Raw genomic sequence first — 18,565 nt, 5'->3', positions numbered from 1 at the left:
TGAGCTGAGATCATGCCACTGCACTCCAGCCTGGGTGACAGAGCGAGACTGTGTCTCAAAAATAATAATAATGATAATAATTAATTTTGCCAGCTGCTGGATTTTTGTCATTTCTTCCTTTTCGTAATTTTTATCAAACACTTAAATTTTTTGTCAACACAAAACAACACATAGTTCTGCTCACCCCAACTGCTAGTACAAGAAAGATGGGCTGAAGGTTAAAACATAGGTATTGCCAGTTGAGATACACACAGCAGCAGCAGCCGAATAATTGATTCATTGGGCGAACCTGCTCCATGCCAGGCCCTGTGCCAGGTGCTGAGGATCCAGCAGGGCATAGGACAGGATCCCCAGCTTCTCGGAGCTCATGCCCTAGCAGCCTACGCTGTAAAAATATCTCTCCCAAATTTCCTTGCTCATGATAAAATTCACCCCTGTCCTCCAAATAAAGCACCAGCAAAAACTTCCTTTTCCCTGAGTTGGAATAGACTGTGACGAACAATTTCCTGGGAACCAGAAAATCAAAGAGGGACCCTGGGGTGGGAGATACAGGGAAGTGTCCCTTCCTATGACTCTCTGGTGTGCTAAGGGTAATTAAAGACCACCGAGACAGCTCCCCAAGGGCCAGGACTTGCCGTGAAAGGATGTTCTCCAAAGGTAGTGGGGGATGCAGGCAGTGTGCTTGGGACAGAGACCTTCAGGGGCTCTAAACAGAATTTGTTGTACAGCCCTAGGGTCCTTTCCCGGGGTCTGGGCCGAGCACCTGGAACATTTGCCTCTGCTACCACCCGGGTTACCTAGTTTTGCTCACCTCGGGGTTGTTGAGATGATCTCCCTCCTCATGGGAAAACATCATTCTCGTCTTGGTGGCCCATCTCTGTTAGTGCAGGGGCATCTTTTCCTTGCCATTGGTGCATCGGATGCAGTCCCTGTAGGAGAGCGTCCAGGGGCTCCTTTACCTACAGAATCATCGTCGCATGTGACAGTAGACAGTTTTCTTTCATTTTTGGAATACAAAAGATTTGGTCTGAAATTATAAGTAACTTGTGAATTTGTTGTCTTCCAGGTCTCCAGAGTTCTCGGAGTAACCCCTCCATCCAAGCCACACTCAATAAGACTGTGCTTTCCTCTTCCTTAAATAACCACCCACAGACATCTGTTCCCAACGCATCTGCTCTTCACCCTTCACTCCGTCTGTTTTCCCTTAGCAACCCATCTCTTTCCACCACAAACCTGAGTGGCCCGTCTCGGCGTCGGCAGCCTCCCGTCAGCCCTCTCACGCTTTCTCCTGGCCCCGAAGCACATCAAGGTTTTAGCAGACAGCTGTCTTCAACCAGCCCACTGGCCCCATATCCTACCTCCCAGGTAAGCACACACAGACAGACCAGCCACTACAGTGAAACAGACTGCAAGATATAGGAAGTGCATTCCTCCTCTTTACTATTTTGGGTTACACTCGTTATTACACCAAGCAGCCATGAGGTCTCAAGTGCAGTCTCTTCGCTCTTATATGTGAAATCAGAGCAGAAGTGTCAATAATGCAGAATGAATTCATGATTTTCTTTTCTTTTTTTGAGAAAGGGTCTCACACTGTTGCCCAGGCTGGAGTGCAGAGGAACAATCGCAGCTCACTGCAGCCTCACCTCCCGGGCTCAAGCAATCTTCTCACCTTAGTCTTCGGAGTAGCTGGGACCACAGGCATGCACCACCATACCTGACTAATTTTTTGATTTTTTTTGTAGAGACAAGGTCTCAATATGTTGCCCAAGCTGGTCTCAAATGCCTGGGCTCAAGCCATCCTCCCAGCGTGGCCTCCCAAAGTGCTGGGATTACAGGCATGAGCCACTGCACCCAGCCTAATTAATGATTTTCTATTATAATAATAGCAGATTTGCTGTGTCGATTATTCTTTAAGCAAATGTTGAACAATCTATAGTCACTAATTCACAAACTTGGGGTTGAGAGGAACGGTAGGATATAGAGAATGCCATCCAGATAAGTCTAAGGCAACTAAGGGAAACCAGGTTAGGATTTCAAAGTTGGCATGGAAAATCAGTCATTGACTCTATAAGTACATTAAGCCATAGGGGAAAGCCAAAGAAAACATTTAATACCTTCTTGAAGCTTTGATAGTGAATTAGACCTCCTCCCTAATTGTCTACAGATTTGAGAAACAATACTTTCATTGTTCATGAAATACTAAGTATGTTGAGGATTATATCTCTTATAAGGATGAAAAGAAGTCTGTTGAGAAAGAGGCACATTTAAAAGTCACACACCCATACAAAAAAATGGAAAAATTAGCTGGGTGTGGTGGCACATGCCTGTAGTCCCAGCTACTCCAGAGCGGAGGTGGGAGGCTCGCTTGAGCCCAGGAAGTCGAGGCTGCAGTGAGTCAAGGTAGCCTCACTGCACTGTAGCCAGGCAACAGAGTGAGACCCTGTCTCAAAAGGAAAGAAAAGCCCATTGTAGAAACACAGGGGTTGAAACGTCCTATAAATTCTAAGCTCAGAGGTGGTTCTCCTTACCGTAGTCATCGAGGAATGTATTTTTAACCTTTGGTCACATCCTCTGTCTATTATAGCATCATTAACTACTCACCACCTCGCCATAAATTAATAATGATTTAGAAGGAAGAGTTGACAGAACACAACAGAGAGAGGATCTTGTTATTAGTTACTCTTTACCAATTACTAGCTGTGGCATCTTGATTGTATGAGTAATCTCTTTTGGGCAAGGGTGAGAGGACATTTCATAATTTTTAAGTCTCACTCTGTCGCCCAAGTTGGAGCACAATTGCACGATCACGGCTCCCTGCAGCCTTGAATTGCTGGGCCCAAGCGATCCTCCTGCCTCAGCTGGGATTCTTCAAGTAAATGTGACTACAGGCCCATGTCACCACACCCAGCTAATTTTTTAAATTTTTTTTGTAGAAACAGGGTCTCCCTGGGCTGGGTATGTGCCTCATACCTGTAATCCTAGCACTTTGGGAGTCCAAGGCAGATGGATCACTTGAGGGCAGGAGTTTGAGACCAGCCTGGTCAACCTGACAAAACTCCATCTCTACTAAAAATATAAAAATTAACTGGGCATGGTGGCACACGCCTGTAATCCCACCTACTCGGGATGCTGCGACATGAGAATTGCTTGCACCCTGGAGATGGAAGTTTGCATTGAGCCAGGATTGCACCACTGCACTCCAACCTGGGCAACAGAGTTACTCTGTCTCAAAAAAAAAAAAAAAAAAAAAATTAGAATTAAAAAAGAAAAGAAACAGGGTCTCCCTATATTTTCCAGGCTGGTCTTAAACTCCTGGGCCCAAGTGATCCTCCCGCCTCAGCCTCCCAAAGGGCTGGAATTAGCCAGTGTGCCTTGTGCCAGGCATGAGCCACTGTGCCCTGCCATAATTTTTATTTTTTACATTTTTTTTTAGAGGCAGCGTTTCACTCTGTCACCCAGGCTCGAGTGCAGTGGCACGATCACAGCTCACTGCAGCCTTGAACTCCGTGAGCTCAGGTGATCCTCCCACCTTAACCTCCCAAGTACTTAGGACTACAGGTGTACGCCATCATACCCGACTAATTTTTGTATATTTTTTTTGTAGAGATGGGGTTTCACCATATTGCCCAGGCTAGTCCATAATTATTGTTTTTGTGGTTCTTATGTTATTGAATTGCCTTTAATTTTATTTTGCAAGATTATTTTATAAGATCTAAAAGTATTCTTGCTTTTTAGCTACATTTTAAGGAGACTGTATGGCCAGAGTGTCCCCTTTCAGATGTGTTTTTAATTTGTTTAATATTTAGATTTTTAAAAAATGAATGTTGCTGGACACAGTGGTTCTGACTGTAATCCCAGCTACTCAGGAGGCAGAGGCTGGAGGATTGCTTGAGGCCCAGAGTTCAAGACCAGCCTTGGCAACTCAGTGACACCCTATCTCTTAAAAAAAAGGAAATTTTAAAAAGTGAGTGTTATTCATGCACATAGTTCAAAAAGTCAAATAGTTCTAAAGGACTTGTTATAGAAAAACAGTTGTCTTTCTCCCTCACTGTTAGGCATATTTCTCACTGCCTAGAGATGGCTACTGTCAGCCATTTTAGCTAATCTCTTTGGTATAACCATATTATTATTATTATTATTATTATTATTTTGAGACAGAGTCTTGCTCTGTCGCCCAGGCTGGGGTGCAGTGGTGCGATCTCAACTCACTGAAACCTCCGCCTCCCAGGTTCAAGCGATTCTCGGGCCTCAGCTTCCCAAGTAGCTGGGACTATAGGCGTCTGCCACGACGCCTGGCTAATTTTTGTATTTTTAGTAGAGACGGGGTTTCACCATGTTAGCCAGGCTGGTTTCGAATTCCTGACCTCAGGCAGTCTCCCCGCCTCGGCCTCCCAAAGTGCTGGATTACAGGCATGAGCCACCTCACCCGGCCTAACCATGTTGTTTGATGCTTTTTTGGTTCTACATTTTTGGTGTTAGGCATTATCTAATGACATCCTACCAATGAAGATTAGAATTTAGTTCTCTTTCCACTCTCCCCCAAACTCCACCACACACATATGTGCGCACATGTGCGCGCATGCACACACACACAATTTCCTACCCACCCTCCTCATTTATTACAATTTTGGTTAGAGCAATACTCAATATTTAGTGTTTTTATAGTTATAATGTAGTCAGAGTTGACATACAGTATACTATGAAACTAGAAAATGAGAATTTTTTTTTCCTCCTGGAAGTTAATGTCTTTTTTTGTGAGCCTGGTTATCTATATATATGACTAATTCAGTCCCCAACTCTTGGAGTTGGGCAGATCTCCTCTCAATACATTCAAAACTAAATTCTCCAGTAGCTCTACAGGAAAGTGTGCCTGTGACTTTGTGTGACTTAAAATGTCTTTATTTGATCTGCCATTTAATTATTATTTGGCCGAATATAGAATTCTAAATTTGAAATAATTTTCCCTTGGAGTCTATTGCCTATTCATTTCTAAGTTGCTATTGAGAAATCCAGTGCCATTTGGACTCTTCACACTTTGCATGGAATCCCCGGCTCTGCCCCAGGCTTGTGAGATCTTTTTGTCCCAAGTGTTCTGAAACTTCAAGATAATGTGGCTTGGCGTGAGCCTGCATATTTGGTGGGTTCCTTCAATCTGGAAACTCACAGCCTTCATTTCTGGGAAATGTTCTTTATTTCTTCAATGATTTCTTCCCTTCAGTTTTCTCTGTTCTTTCTCTCTGGAACTCTACGAATGTTGACTATCCTGGACTTTCCTCTATTTTCTCTCTCTCGTCTTTTCCTTCTCTTTGGTTGCTTCCTTGTTTGTTTTGCTTTGCTTTCTGGAAGAGTGTCTCAGTTTTATCTTCCACCCCTTCTGTTAAGTTTTCCATTTCCGCTCTCATTTTTAAATTGCTATGAGTTCTTTTTTGTTCTCTGAGTCTTCCTTTTTAATAGCATCATACTTATTCCACAGATGCAATATCATCTTTTATCTCTCTGAGGTTTTTAGTGGTCTTTTTTTTTCAAATTTATCTTTATTTTCTATAATAGAATTTTTCTAAATTGCATAAAAGTAGAGAACATTAATACAAGTCCTCCTATACCCATCATTTAGCCTCAACAATTAACATTTTTTTTTTTTTTTTTTTTTGGGACGGAGTCTTGCTCTGTTGCCCAGGCTGGAGTGCAGTGGTGTGATCTCGGCTCACTGTAACCTCCGCCATCCAGGTTCAAACCATTCTCCTGGCCTCAGCCTCCCAAATAGCTGGGACTACAAGTGCACACCACCACACCTGGCTAATTTTTGTAATTTTTAGTAGAGACGGGGTTTCACCATGTTGGCCACACTGGTCTTGAACTCCTGACCTCAGGTGATCCACCCACCTCAGCCTCCCAAAGTCTGAGATTACAGGTGTGAGCCACCACGCCAGCCTTGTTATCTTGTTTCATCCATACCCTGCTTTTAAAAATTGTAGATATTTCAATATGTATCTCTAATAGATAAGGATTTTCTTAGTAGCCTAAATATTTTCATGCTGATTTTGCTTTTTCACAACTACTTCTTCCTGCACACATCTTTCCAAGATTGTGTGTGTCTGCTTTGGCCTCTGACTTTCATGGCAGATGGTTTCCTCAGGGCCTGGTGATCCTCAGTGCTCTGCTTATGTTTAAGAACAGGACACTGAGGGGCTCTCTCCTTGTGGCTCTACACTAGAGCAGAGTATGAGTCTAAGGTGAAGGGAGTCATGGCAGGACAAGCGTTTAGAAAGTATCTTCTACTCACTCTTTGACTGAGTATTGGTTGGAAGGAGTGCTGCTGAAACTGTAACCAAAGGAGGCATTTTGCTTCCAGAAAAATCTCAAGGAAAAGTATTGTAAGCAACAGTAGTCGCTGTTGGATCGGGTTCTAAAGGTAAGGGTGGAGAGATTCAACCAGTTAGTGTGAAAGTTGGAGATAAAGTTCTTCTCCCAGAATATGGAGGCACCAAAGTAGTTCTAGATGACAAGGATTATTTCCTATTTAGAGATGGTGACATTCTTGGAAAGTACATAGACTGAAATAAGTCACTGTCAAAATGGCATCAATGTGAAGCTGCCCATTCCACTGAAGTTCTGAAATCTTTCATCATGTAAATAATTTCCATATTTCTTTTATAATAAACTAATGATAACTAATGACATCCAGTGTCTCCAAAATTGTTTCCTTGTACTGATATAAACATTTCCAACTAAAAATATGTAAATGAGAAAAAATAAGGACACTGAGAAGCTGGCTGGCAGCTCTGTGTATGTGGGCAGGCCTGCTGAGTGTGGTCTTCATTGTAGAATGATCTAGCTTGGTCATTTCCTTGGGAAACTTCTGGTGTCATAAGTTTTACGTTCTTCTCTGGACAGGCGTGGTGGCTCACACCTGTAATCTCAGCACTTTGGAAGGCCAAGGCAGGAGGATCACCTGAGGTCAGGAGTTCGAGACCAGCCTGGCCAACATAGTGAAACCCCGTCTCTACTAAAAATACAAAAATTAGCCAGGCATGTTAGCATGCTCCTGTAATCTCAGCTACTTGGGAGGCTGAGGCAGGAGAATTGCTTGAACCCAGGAGGTGGAGGTTGCAGTGAGCCAAGATCATGCCACTGCACTCCAGCTTGGGTGACAGAGCAAGACTCTGTCTCCAAAAAAAAAGACTTTCTCTCTTCAGGCCTTGTCAGGTTCCCTAAAGGACACTCTTCCAATGTCACACCCTCAGCATATCTGGATTCCAGCATCCTGAGAGCCAGGTTGGGAAAGAAAGGTGGAGATCTTAAGATTCGATCGTGAAATTTCTTCTACAGAATAAAATACCTAGGAATCCAGCTTACAAGGGAAGTGAAGGACCTTTTCAAGGAGAACTACAAACCACTGCTCAATGAAATAAAAGAGGATACAAACAAATGGAAGAACATTCCATGCTCATGGGTAGGAAGAATCAATATCGTGAAAATGGCCATACTGCCCAAGGTAATTTATAGATTCAATGCCATCCCCATCAAGCTACCAATGATTTTCTTCACAGAATTGGAAAAAACTACTTTAAAGTTCATATGGAACCAAAAAAGAGCCCGCATCGCCAAGTCAATCCTAAGCCAAAAGAACAAAGCTGGAGGGATCACACTACCCGACTTCAAACTATACTACAAGGCTACAGTAACCAAAACAGCATGGTACTGGTACCAAAACAGAGATATAGACCAATGGAACAAAACAGAGCCCTCAGAAATAATGCCACATATCTACAACCATCTGATCTTTGACAAACCTGACAAAAACAAGAAATAGGGGAACGATTCCCTATTTAATAAATGGTGCTGGGAAAACTAGCTAGCCATATGTAGAAAGCTGAAACTGGATCCCTTCCTTACACCTTATACAAAAGTTAATTCAAGATGGATGAAAGACTTAAATGTTAGACCTAAAACCATAAAAACCCTAGAAGAAAACATAGGCAATACCATTCAGGACATAGGCATGGGCAAGAACTTCATGTCTAAAACACCAAAAGCAATGGCAACAAAAGCCAAAATTAACAAATGGGATCTAATTAAAGAGCTTCTGCACAGCAAAAGAAACTACCATCAGAGTGAACAGGCAACCTACAGAATGGGGGAAAATTTTTGCAATCCACTCATCTGACAAAGGGCTAATATCCAGAATCTACAATGAACTCAAACAAATTTACAAGAAAAAAAACAACCCCATCAAAAAGTGGGCAAAGGATATGAACAGACACTTCTCAAAAGAAGACATTTATGCAGCCAAAAGACACATGAAAAAATGCTCATCATCACTGGCCATCAGAGAAATGCAAATCAAAACCACAATGAGATACCGTCTCACACCAGTTAGAATGGCGATCATTAAAAAGTCAGGAAACAACAGGTGCTGGAGAGGATGTGGAGAAATGGGAACACTTTTACACTGTTGGTGGGACTGTAAACTAGTTCAACCATTGTGGAAGTCAGTGTGGCGATTCCTTAGGCATCTTAAACTAGAAATACTATTTGACCCAGCCATCCCATTACTGGGTATATACCCAAAGGATTATAAATCATGCTGCTATAAAGACACATGCACATGTATGTTTATAGCGGCACTATTCACTATTCACAATAGCAAAGACTTGGAACCAAGCCAGATGTCCAACAATGATAGACTGGGTTAAGAAAATGTGGCACATATACACCATGGAATACTCTGCAGCCATAAAAAAGGATGAGTTCATGTCCTTTGTAGGGACATGGATGAAGCTGGAAACCATCATTCTGAGCAAACTATCTTAAGGACAAAAAACCAAACACTGCATGTTCTCACTCATAGGTGGGAATTGAACAATGAGAACACATGGACACAGGATGGGGAACATCACACACCAGGGCCTGTTGTGGGGTGGGGGAAGTGGGGAGGGATAGCATTAGGAGATATACCTAATGCTAAAGGACGAGTTAATGGGTGCAGCACACCAACATGGCACATGTATACATATGTAACTAACCTGCACGTTGTGCACATGTACCCTAGAACTTAAAGTAAAATAAAAAAAAAAAAAGAAATTTCTTCTAAATCCTGTGTTTTAGTAAAGTGCCTCACCTTCTAATATCCAGAGACCCTTAGTTTTGTTATCTCGGGAGTAGAACCTTCCAGTCTCCTGGCAGGCGGCAGGGTGGTGGGGGCCAGTGCGCAGAAGCACATTCAAGGCAAGGGCTCTGCAGGTTCAACTGCCCCTTACACAAACTTTGACCAGAACCTCCTGGTTTTAGCTTCACCCCCTGCTCCCTGCTGTCCCCAGTCCCAGAGCCCTGTGGGGATTGAGTGCTGTCAGTGAGATTGCCTCCTGGTTTTTCCTCACTGCCAGCTTAGCATCGGGTTTTCTCAGCTCTGCTAAGCCAGTTACCACCGGGCCATCTGCTTCTCATTTTCCAGCTTTTGTTGCCATTTTCTTCTCTCCCGTTATCTTTCTCCTCGTGTTGTTTGTTGTCATTTAGTGTTCTGTGCTGTTGTTTAGTGTTATTTATTAATGCTTATTGCGTGTTAATGTTGTAGTATCTTGTTTTAACAGGATTTGGGGATGGCAGAGCTAAGGGCCTTTTTCAATCTTCCACTTTTAACTAGAAGACACGGCTATAAAAAAACAAAACAAAACATGATTTTCACGGAGAAAACTGAAAGGAAATTGGTTAAATTGGCTGTTTTCTTGTTTAGTTCTTTTAAGACAATAGAACTTGTCATTGAATGGAACGTGCTTTGTGGGGAAGTAAAATTTGAGATATGCTTTGAAGGAAGAGAAACGGGCTTCTCACAGCATTGCACAGAACACCGCGGTGAGGAAAATCTCAGGCTTCCTCTCACTGACATTTCCTAATCCTAGAGGACTTCACGCCAGAAACGCAGAACCTCGTTAGTGGCTTTGTGTGTTTGTTTTGCAGATGGTGTCCTCAGACCGAAGCCAACTTTCCTTCCTGCCCACAGAAGCTCAAGCCCAGGTGTCCCCGCCACCCCCTTACCCTGCACCCCAGGAGCTCACCCAGCCCCTCCTGCAGCAGCCCCGCGCCCCTGAGGCCCCTGCCCAGCAGCCCCAGGCAGCCTCCTCACTGCCACAGTCAGACTTTCAGCTTCTCCCGGCCCAGGTGAGTCCTGGCAGGAGCGTTGGTGAGGAGGGAATGCTTGTTTTGCTCTGAGTTCCAAGCTAAATGGTCCTCTCCTTATTCCCTGAAGGGCTCATCTTTGACCAACTTCTTCCCAGATGTGGGTTTTGACCAGCAGTCCATGAGGCCAGGCCCTGCCTTTCCTCAACAGGTGGGTGATCGCCCCTGCCTTCCCCTCCCTTGGTGCATAAACTGTACCATTTAGGTTGTTCATTGTGTAGAACTCAGAACCAAGCAGACCAGACATGCCACTTCCCTGGTTCTGGATGTATTCTGTGGCTAGAAGAGCCTTTCATCTTCTTTGGCCCTAAAATGCTGGCTCTGGCTGCCTTATTTAGTATCAGGCTTCAGCAGAGGAACTGTTGGAACAATTGGCAGGAGACTTTTGATGACGCTCTCGTTGTAGAACTGTAAAATCATGAACACTGGAAGGGACACAGCACCCACCTCCTCAGCGCCCTCATGTTGAAACTGAGGCATAGGGAGTGTGGCGCCTGCTCCCACCGCAGAGTCAGAAGGTGGCGCCGCATTTTGCCTGCACCCAGGCTGGTGCACCCAGCACAGTGTGTGGCCTCCTGGGGAGAGCTCAGTCCTGGAGAGTGAGGGGAGTTCGTTCCGTAAGGTATTTTCAACTCGGCCACTTTCTTTTACAGTTTAGTTTCTCCCTAACATTGACTATTTTTAATATTCTAGATTTTATAGTATTCAATGGTATTCAGTAAAGTATGGACTGGGCCCTCCAATGGATTAAGGAGTGGAAAAAGGGTTGAACAGTTCCAGAACTTTTTTTTTTTTGAGACAGAGTCTCACTCTGTCACCTAGGCTGGAGTGCTGTGGCGTGATGTCGGCTTGCTGCAACCTCCACCTCCTGGGTTCAAGCGATTCTCATGTCTCAGACTTCTGAGTAATTGGGGTTACAGGTGTGGACCCCTACACCTGGCTAAATTTTATATTTTTAGTAGAGACGGGGTTTCACTATGTTGACCAGGCTAGTCTTGAACTCCTGACCTCAAGTGATCCACCCGCCTTGGCCTCCCAAAGTGCTGGGATTACAGGTATGAGCCACTGCGCCTGGCCAAGAACTTAATAACAATAAAATAGCCGGGCGCGGTGGCTCACGCCTGTAATCCCAGCACTTTGGGAAGCTGAGGTGGGCGGATCATGAGGTCAGGAGATCGAGACCGTCTTGGCTAACATGGTGAAACCCTGTCTCTACTAAAAAATACAAAAAAAATTAGCCGGGCGTGGTGGTGGGCACCTGTAGTCCCAGCTACTCGAGAGACTGAGGCAGGAGAATGGCGTGAAGCTGGAAGGCAGAACTTGCAGTGAGCCAAGATCGTGCCACTGCACTCCAGCCTGGACGACAAAGCAAGACTCCGTCTCAAAATAAATAAATAAAATAATAATAATAAAAACATTAAGAGAGCTGTTTCCTAAGCAGGCCGCAGATGAACATTGTGGCAAGAACCAACCCTCCTTGCCTCCGTTTCCTAAAGAGCCATTTTAGTCTAGGTGGGAATCAGTGTCTCCCTGAAAAATGATAGAAACTTCTTTTGAGACATTTTTTTCAAATGGCTTAGAAAATTAATTTCAGGAAAGGAACCTAAAATTGGTCCCAGTTATAACCAGTCCTCACAGAGGCTTTCTCATAGGGAAGAGCTTGCCTGAGTTTCCTTCTTCTGAGTGTGAAAAGGAAAGGCTTCTACTTTCAGTTTTCTAGAAACCAGGGAAGAGGCCAGGTGCAGTGGCTCACACCCATGATCCCAGCACTTTGGGAGGCCGAGGCCGGTGGCTTGCTTGAACTCAGGAGTTTGAAACCAGCCTGAGTAAAATGCAGCAAGACCCTGTCTCTACAAAAACTACAAAAATTAGCCAGTCATGGTAGCATGTGGTCCCAGCTATTTGGGAGGCTGAGGTGGACGGATCGCTTGAGCCTGGGAGCTGGAGGTTTCAGTGAGCCGAGATGGCACCATTGCACTCCAGCCTGGGCAACAGAGACCCTATCTTTAAAAAAAAAAAAAAAAGGAAGAAAGCAACCAAGGAAGAAAAGAGTCCATACTTCCTTGGTTATAGACAGCGCCTTTGAAGGGTTCCCACAGAAGGCAGTTTGCAAAGGCCTTGGTGAGGCTGGGGAGAGGTGTCTGAGGGGCCACAGAAACCATGAGCATTGGTGTCTCTTGGGATGGTTTAGTGGGCTGGGCAAAAGTCACCACGCTGTGGACCTCAGGGACCCCTCCTCCACCCCAGCGTCTGCCTGCCTGACAAGAATACTGTGCATACATTACCACAAGAGCAAAGCACTCTGGGATCCTGGAAAGAAGGGAATATGTATTAGTTTGCAAGTCAGGTTTTGCTCTGGGAGCACATTGCAATACTCACTTCCTCCTTGGAAGCAGAGGTGTGGCCTTCCTCACGTGACCTTTGATGCTTCCAGGTGCCTCTGGTGCAACAAGGTTCCCGAGAACTGCAGGACTCTTTTCATTTGAGACCAAGCCCGTATTCCAACTGCGGGAGTCTCCCAAACACCATCCTGACAGGTGAGCGAGCCACCCCTCAGCTTCTTTACTGCTTTTACATTGTTGTGTGTTTAGGAACCTTCATAAGATAGTTTAAACAACATAATATTATATAAAGCAAAACGCGAACGTTCCCTGGGTCGACTTGACTTTTTGAGATGCAGGTGTCCAGCCTCAGAGACCGTGACACAGGGCAGTGGGCCTGGTAGTCAAAGCCTTTTCTGAAAGATGTCATCTGGCTCGGTGCGGTGGCTCATGCCTGTAATCCCAGCACTTTGGGAGGCCGAGGTGGGCGGATCATGCGGTCAGGAGATCGAGACCATTCTGGCTAACACGGCAAAACCCCGTCTCTCCTAAAAAATACAAAAAAAGATTAGCTGGGCATGGTGGCGGGCGCCTGTAGTCTCAGCTACTCAGGAGGCTGAGGCAGGAGAATGGCGTGAACCCGGGAGGTGGAGCTTGCAGTGAGCCGAGATTGTGCCACTGTACTCCAGCCTGGGCGACAGAGCAAGACTCTGTCTCAAAAAAAAAAAAAAAAATTTCATCTTAGGTGACTGATGACTGTTCAAAAGGAAAAAACCTGCAAAAATTGGGAGTTGTGCAACTGACTGACAAGAATGTAGATTCCAGGGCAAGAACTGTGGGCTTGGGGGTGGTCAGGATGTGTGGGATAGCAGTTTAGGGGACTGTCATCAGCTGGGTTTGCTTAGTAGCCTGGAGCCCTCACACCTCCTAACCGCACTGTTTTCCCCTCTGGCCACTCCTTTCAGAAGACTCCAGCACCAGCCTGTTCAAAGACCTCAACAGCGCGCTGGCAGGCCTGCCTGAGGTCAGCCTGAACGTGGACACTCCATTTCCACTGGAAGAGGAGCTGCAGATTGAACCCCTGAGCCTGGACGGACTCAACATGTTAAGTGACTCCAGCATGGGCCTGCTGGACCCCTCTGTTGAAGAGACGTTTCGAGCTGACAGACTGTGAACAGAAGGCAGTGGAACAGAAGAATGTTTTTCTGCAGTAGCCAAAATAGAATGGAATAGAATGGAGCCAGCTGACACCGCGGGCTTTCGTTATCTTGACATAGAAGGAAGCAATGCCACGGCTCCAGGCTTTCAGATGAGGTCCCATCTCAGACACTGTGGCTTCCTCCAGATCACACAGCTTCGTACTGCCTCTCCCGCCTGTGGCCAAAGTCGTGTTGCAGCAGGCCGGCTGCTTGGAGCTTCCCATGAACTGGGAAGCTCATCTCCACTGCATCTTTTTACTGGCCATCCAGTCGGTCGATGTGTAAGAGTAGGAAATACTGTGTCACTGGAGGCCCCTGCAGCATCGTGTAGTGCTCAGAACCACTGATCTCCGTCCACACCCAAGGCGGGCCCGGAGTGGGAGGCTCAGCCCCGGGCAGCAGCACTGGAGAGGGCACCTCGATGCCTCCTCTGACCTGACCCGGAGGGCGAGGCCCTCCAGCAGGGGACATTCCCAGGCTGAGTGGCCCCCACGGCTCTCTCCCACGCCTGAATTACATGAAGTTTTTACCACAAGTCCGAGGGCAGGCTTGAGTTAGGCAGACTGAAGGCTAATTTTCATTTTCTCCCAGTTGGTTTCTGCTGCTTCAGAAAAGTACACCTTTTCCTTATGGACCAGAGGAAGAGGAAGACCATTTTATCAGTCACTGAAAAGAGGCCCCTGGCACTGATGAGCCTGAAGAGAACTGTGCTCCTTCTCGGGGGGTGGGGAAGGACGACAGGGACTGCAGGTGTCTCACACTCAGTGGCCTCCAGACAAGCACAGACCTCCCCACTAAGAGCAGCCAGAGGGAGCTGCTGAGGTCGTAACCACACTCACTGAGCTTCCCTATCCCTCCCCAGAGCTGTGTCTCTGTGGGCTGGGAGTTTAATGTCACCCCCCTAGATCTTCAGCTCCTTGAGGGCAGGGACAGTGCCTTATTCATTGTTGAACCCGTAGCACCTAACATGTGCGTGGCAGCACGCTCGTGTGTGGGAGTGAGTGCTGCAGAACCATGTGTGCAGCGCATGATGAATGAGTGCGTCCGCTGTGCCGTAAGGCAGGCTCACCTGTAGCTATCCCCCTTCCCTGCCAGATCTTCTCAGAGCTTTAGCTTTTCTAGCACTCGTGCCTATGGTGAAGCATGCACTTTAATATGCTTTTAACACTAGGTGACCAAATCACAGTGAAGCCGGGCACTGCATTCTCCTTGGGCTCCACGCAGGTGGGTGGGAGCTGTCTTCTGAGTACATCTGGAAGGGCTGAGCAGGTGAGGGCCCTGAGGGACCCTGGCTAGGCCCCACCCAGGAAGATCTTCCTTCTCAGATCCATGTTTGGCTCTAAATTGCTTCAAGTAGAGATTCATTCTTTGAGGTTGAAAAAATAGTTTATAGTAAAATGAAGGCCTAATTCATGGAACCATCATTAGTCATTAATATCTTCTCAAAATAGATGGAACAGATTTCCACCACCGCCTGCCTCCTCTAACTTGGGTGAAGCCAGTAGGTTTGAAGGGGGCAGAACACTGCAGGGGAGGGGTCTAGGCTGTGAGAGGACAGGGTGGAGAAGAGGAGAACCCTGAAGGAGAGACGGAAGATGCCAGGACCTTTGCTTGGACAGCCATTGCCCTTCCAGGAAACCCTGGAGTGTACTGAGGGTTGCTGGACTGCCCCACCCAGAGGAGCAAGGCTGTACAATGAGGGTCTGAATCTGGCACACCTGTCCCTTATGTAAAAGTCGTCGTCACAAGACCCTGGGCTGGTTAGCCTCTCCAGACCTCATTCCATTTGTCTTCTGACCTTGCCTCTCATCTTTAAAATAACCCTCATGGGTGCCCCTCCACCTTCCTTTGGAATCCAAGTATTCCTGTTTCACATTTGCCCCAAATCTTGGCTGTGGAATTGGGAAATAAACCAGAGTCCTCCTCGCGTGACTTCCAGCTCAGGAAGGGCTGCTGGCCTGCCCTTGCCAGCCCTGTTCCCAGTTACACTTTCAGATCCCTTTGTGCTCAGGATCTCAGAGGGGGTGGCTTTTTGTTAAAGAGCCTTTAGTCGCAATGCTACCCAGCACCCCAGTGTTCCAAAAGAAGCCAGCTCCTGTGTCAAAGGGCTCCCAAACCTAATCTCACTCAACAGGGGATGGTGCTGATGTTACAAGAGTTGTGTTTTTATAAAACAGAGGTCTCAGCATAGTCACTCTTCACATAGTGCCTTACCCGTGGGTATCGTCATATCCGGGTCCCAGTTCAGTTTGTCTGCACAGCAGCCACCCTGCCAGGCAACAGGACACCCCAAGATCTACACAGTGAACCCTACTGCCCCACAGGCGTTCTCCAGGTGACTTGTGAAAACACGCCTCTAGGGGGAGTGATTGGGGGGCGTACACCGGGGGCAATATGGTTCAGCACTGAATTCAATTTGTCCTTAGGTCTATGAGTCTGATCTTTTCTTGTGAAAGGTTTTGGGCATCATACAACCCACTCTGCCTAGAAGGTGTGGAGGACTCACCACAGGCAGGGTCGCCCTGGCCCACAGCACATGAGCCTGCACTCACTGCGGCCTTTGTAACAACACCAGTTGTGGTCCTCAGCATTTGAAGCAGCTGCATACTTCAGAGTAAACTATTTTTCAATATTTAGTTTTGTCACAAGAAATCGACCATTGTACTACTCTCACTTATAGCAGTTAAACAGCATAGAACTAAAAACCTGTCTGCATTTCCATTTTTTCTTTCTGTATGGTTGTGGGTTTTAGGACATAGGGCGTTAGGAGAAGGGTTTCTTGATCATGTCATGAATTCTCCTTTGTCCTGTTTCTCCTATTTCATTTCTCCTCCGCCTGCTGTATATTACCTGAGCTGGTGTTGGATCTTCAAGTCCATATGCGTATTTGCAGACCTTTCCCATTCCCACTCTTGTTGGCTCTTCTGATTTATGCACAGATGGTTCCCAGCATGTGTCCAGTGCTTCGTGGATGGGACCATCCCAGCAACTAATCAGATTTCCTGCCAGTGTCCTAACCCCCAGGGCACCCTGTTCAACCATATTTAAAGATTGGAATTTGTATAAAGTTGCTTCCAAGTTTTATAATGCATCATTTTACATCTTTCGTAATTAAAAGCAGCACAATGAGGTTGTCTCTGCATTTGGTGGTTTTTCTTCACTTGGGTGAGGGGTTGGTGGGGAGCCTTGCTCTCACCGCCTCCTGCACGGCTCAGCCTGCAGCTAGGATTTGGAGCCTTGGCAAGGCAGGCCCTGTACCGGCTGCGGGTCAGGCCTTCTTGTTATACGTGGAGGGGCACTCAGTGCCCTTAGCTGGAGGCAGCTGCCCCCGCAGCCAGCACCCCCTCCACACCCCTGCCCACCGCCCTTCCTCCACCAGATGCTCTGTCCTGGGTTGGCCTCTAGCCCTGTCCCTTCCCCAGACCCCCATCCCAGCAGGGTTCAACGCGAACAGCCACATCCAGCACTTGTCATAAAGGTGACTGTCCTGAAATCTTACTTGGAAATCCTGTTTCTGACTGTAACTTCCTGAGCCCCCATTTCCGCTCTGGTCTATACACACTCTGTTCTTTGACCCACTGAGAATTCTTCCCTGTCCCCTCTTTCTCAGCCTGCCCGTCCTCTCTTATCTTCCCTTGCTTCTGCCCGGGCCCACCTGGCTCGTGGCCTCCGTGACACCCTCAGGTCCCTTCTCCTGCCACCACGCCACTCCTCCTCCTCAAGACCTGCCACCACATCACTGGGGCTGAGCTTTCTGTTGCTGGGAGCCCTGCGGGAAGAACCAGCACTTCCAGGCTGTGCTGACCCAACCCTCTCCTGCAGCCTGGGGCAACCACGCCCTCCTCTCCTCAAGGCTCATCAGACCACCTGAGGCCTTCTTGCCTCCCATCCAGGCCACCTGGGCCAGCTCCCTCCATGTCCCACCTGCTCCCCATTCCGTCCCATGGCCCGTCGCGCCTTCCCCAACATCCCTATGCCTTACGAGGTCCTGTTTCCATGTCAACCTGACCTTCCCCAAGGACTTGCTGATGTTCTAGGGCCTTCTACTTAGCCCTCTCTGATGGCGCCTCCCCATCAGCCTGTGAAGATGCCCAGTCTCCTTCCTCAGAACAAACAGAAAACTCTCCTTTCCCCGCCGGCTACCCCTCATGCCACAGCCCTGTGTCCTGCCTCTCCTGGAGGGGCACTCCTGCTCAGCTTCCTTCTGCCCGCAGCCCCAGGGAGCCCTCCAGGATTCCCTACTCTCCTGCCTCTGTCCAAGGCCCTCTGATGCCAGCCGCATCCTGACCCTTCGGCCACTCCCTCCCTCCCTCCCTCCCTCCAAAATCCTCTCTGGCTCCAGTAAGGCTTTTCCCCATATTCTACCACCCAGGCCATGCCTGTCTCCTATCATCCTCCCCCTCCACCATCTTCTTCTTTCCATCAACCGTCCCAAAGCAACTTCTCCAGCCCTCCAAGCAGACGACCCTATTGCTTAGCCCTCTCCCCACCTGCCTATCAGCCAGTGCTCATGCCCACCCCACCCCTTTGTTTTCTGGAGACCCGGGTCCACCTGCAATTGACATCCAGCTTCCCCACAGGGCTCCAAACTCTGCAAGCACAGGGGCATGTTTACTCGTGTGCCACTTCCCCAGCGCCTGGCACACAATAGGGGCTCGAAAAATCCGCAAATTCTTCCGAACTGTTAATACCAGCTTCCTTCTCTTGGAGCTCAGCCCCCATCACCACCATGGAGCTGGAGACCAGCTGTCCTCCAAACACCTCCTCTTCCTCACCTGTCCTCCTCCTGCACACCCACTCCCCCTCTACAATCCTCCTCCTCCTCACCCCTCTTCCTCACCCCTCCTCCTCTTACACCACAGCCCTCCA

At 47.3% G+C, this 18,565-nt stretch overlaps 1 protein-coding gene and 1 pseudogene across 2 annotated transcripts in view; both read left to right on the top strand.

The window, feature by feature from the left end:
* Positions 1–16,825, top strand: part of LOC116463644 (CREB-regulated transcription coactivator 3) — a 116,160-nt gene extending 99,335 nt beyond the window's left edge. The window contains exons 11-15 of one of the 2 annotated variants that reach the window (XM_032146820.2): positions 1,067–1,365; positions 9,958–10,158; positions 10,247–10,327; positions 12,611–12,713; positions 13,466–16,825. In XM_032146820.2, the coding sequence (XP_032002711.1) occupies positions 1,067–1,365; positions 9,958–10,158; positions 10,247–10,327; positions 12,611–12,713; positions 13,466–13,671 (890 nt within the window). In that variant the 3' untranslated portion in view covers positions 13,672–16,825. Of the gene's footprint in view, positions 1–1,066; positions 1,366–9,957; positions 10,159–10,246; positions 10,328–12,610; positions 12,714–13,462 lie in introns of both variants that reach the window. The other variant, XM_032146819.2, reaches the window with a different exon arrangement.
* Positions 6,246–6,558, top strand: LOC116463645 (10 kDa heat shock protein, mitochondrial-like; annotated as a pseudogene).
* Positions 16,826–18,565: the final 1,740 nt, after the last annotated feature.

Source organism: Hylobates moloch, unplaced genomic scaffold (assembly GCF_009828535.3).
Source record: "Hylobates moloch isolate HMO894 unplaced genomic scaffold, HMol_V3 SCAFFOLD_47, whole genome shotgun sequence".
NCBI lineage: Eukaryota > Metazoa > Chordata > Mammalia > Primates > Hylobatidae > Hylobates > Hylobates moloch.
Note: the sequence above shows the minus strand (reverse complement) of the source record. Positions and strands in the feature narration are given on the sequence as shown.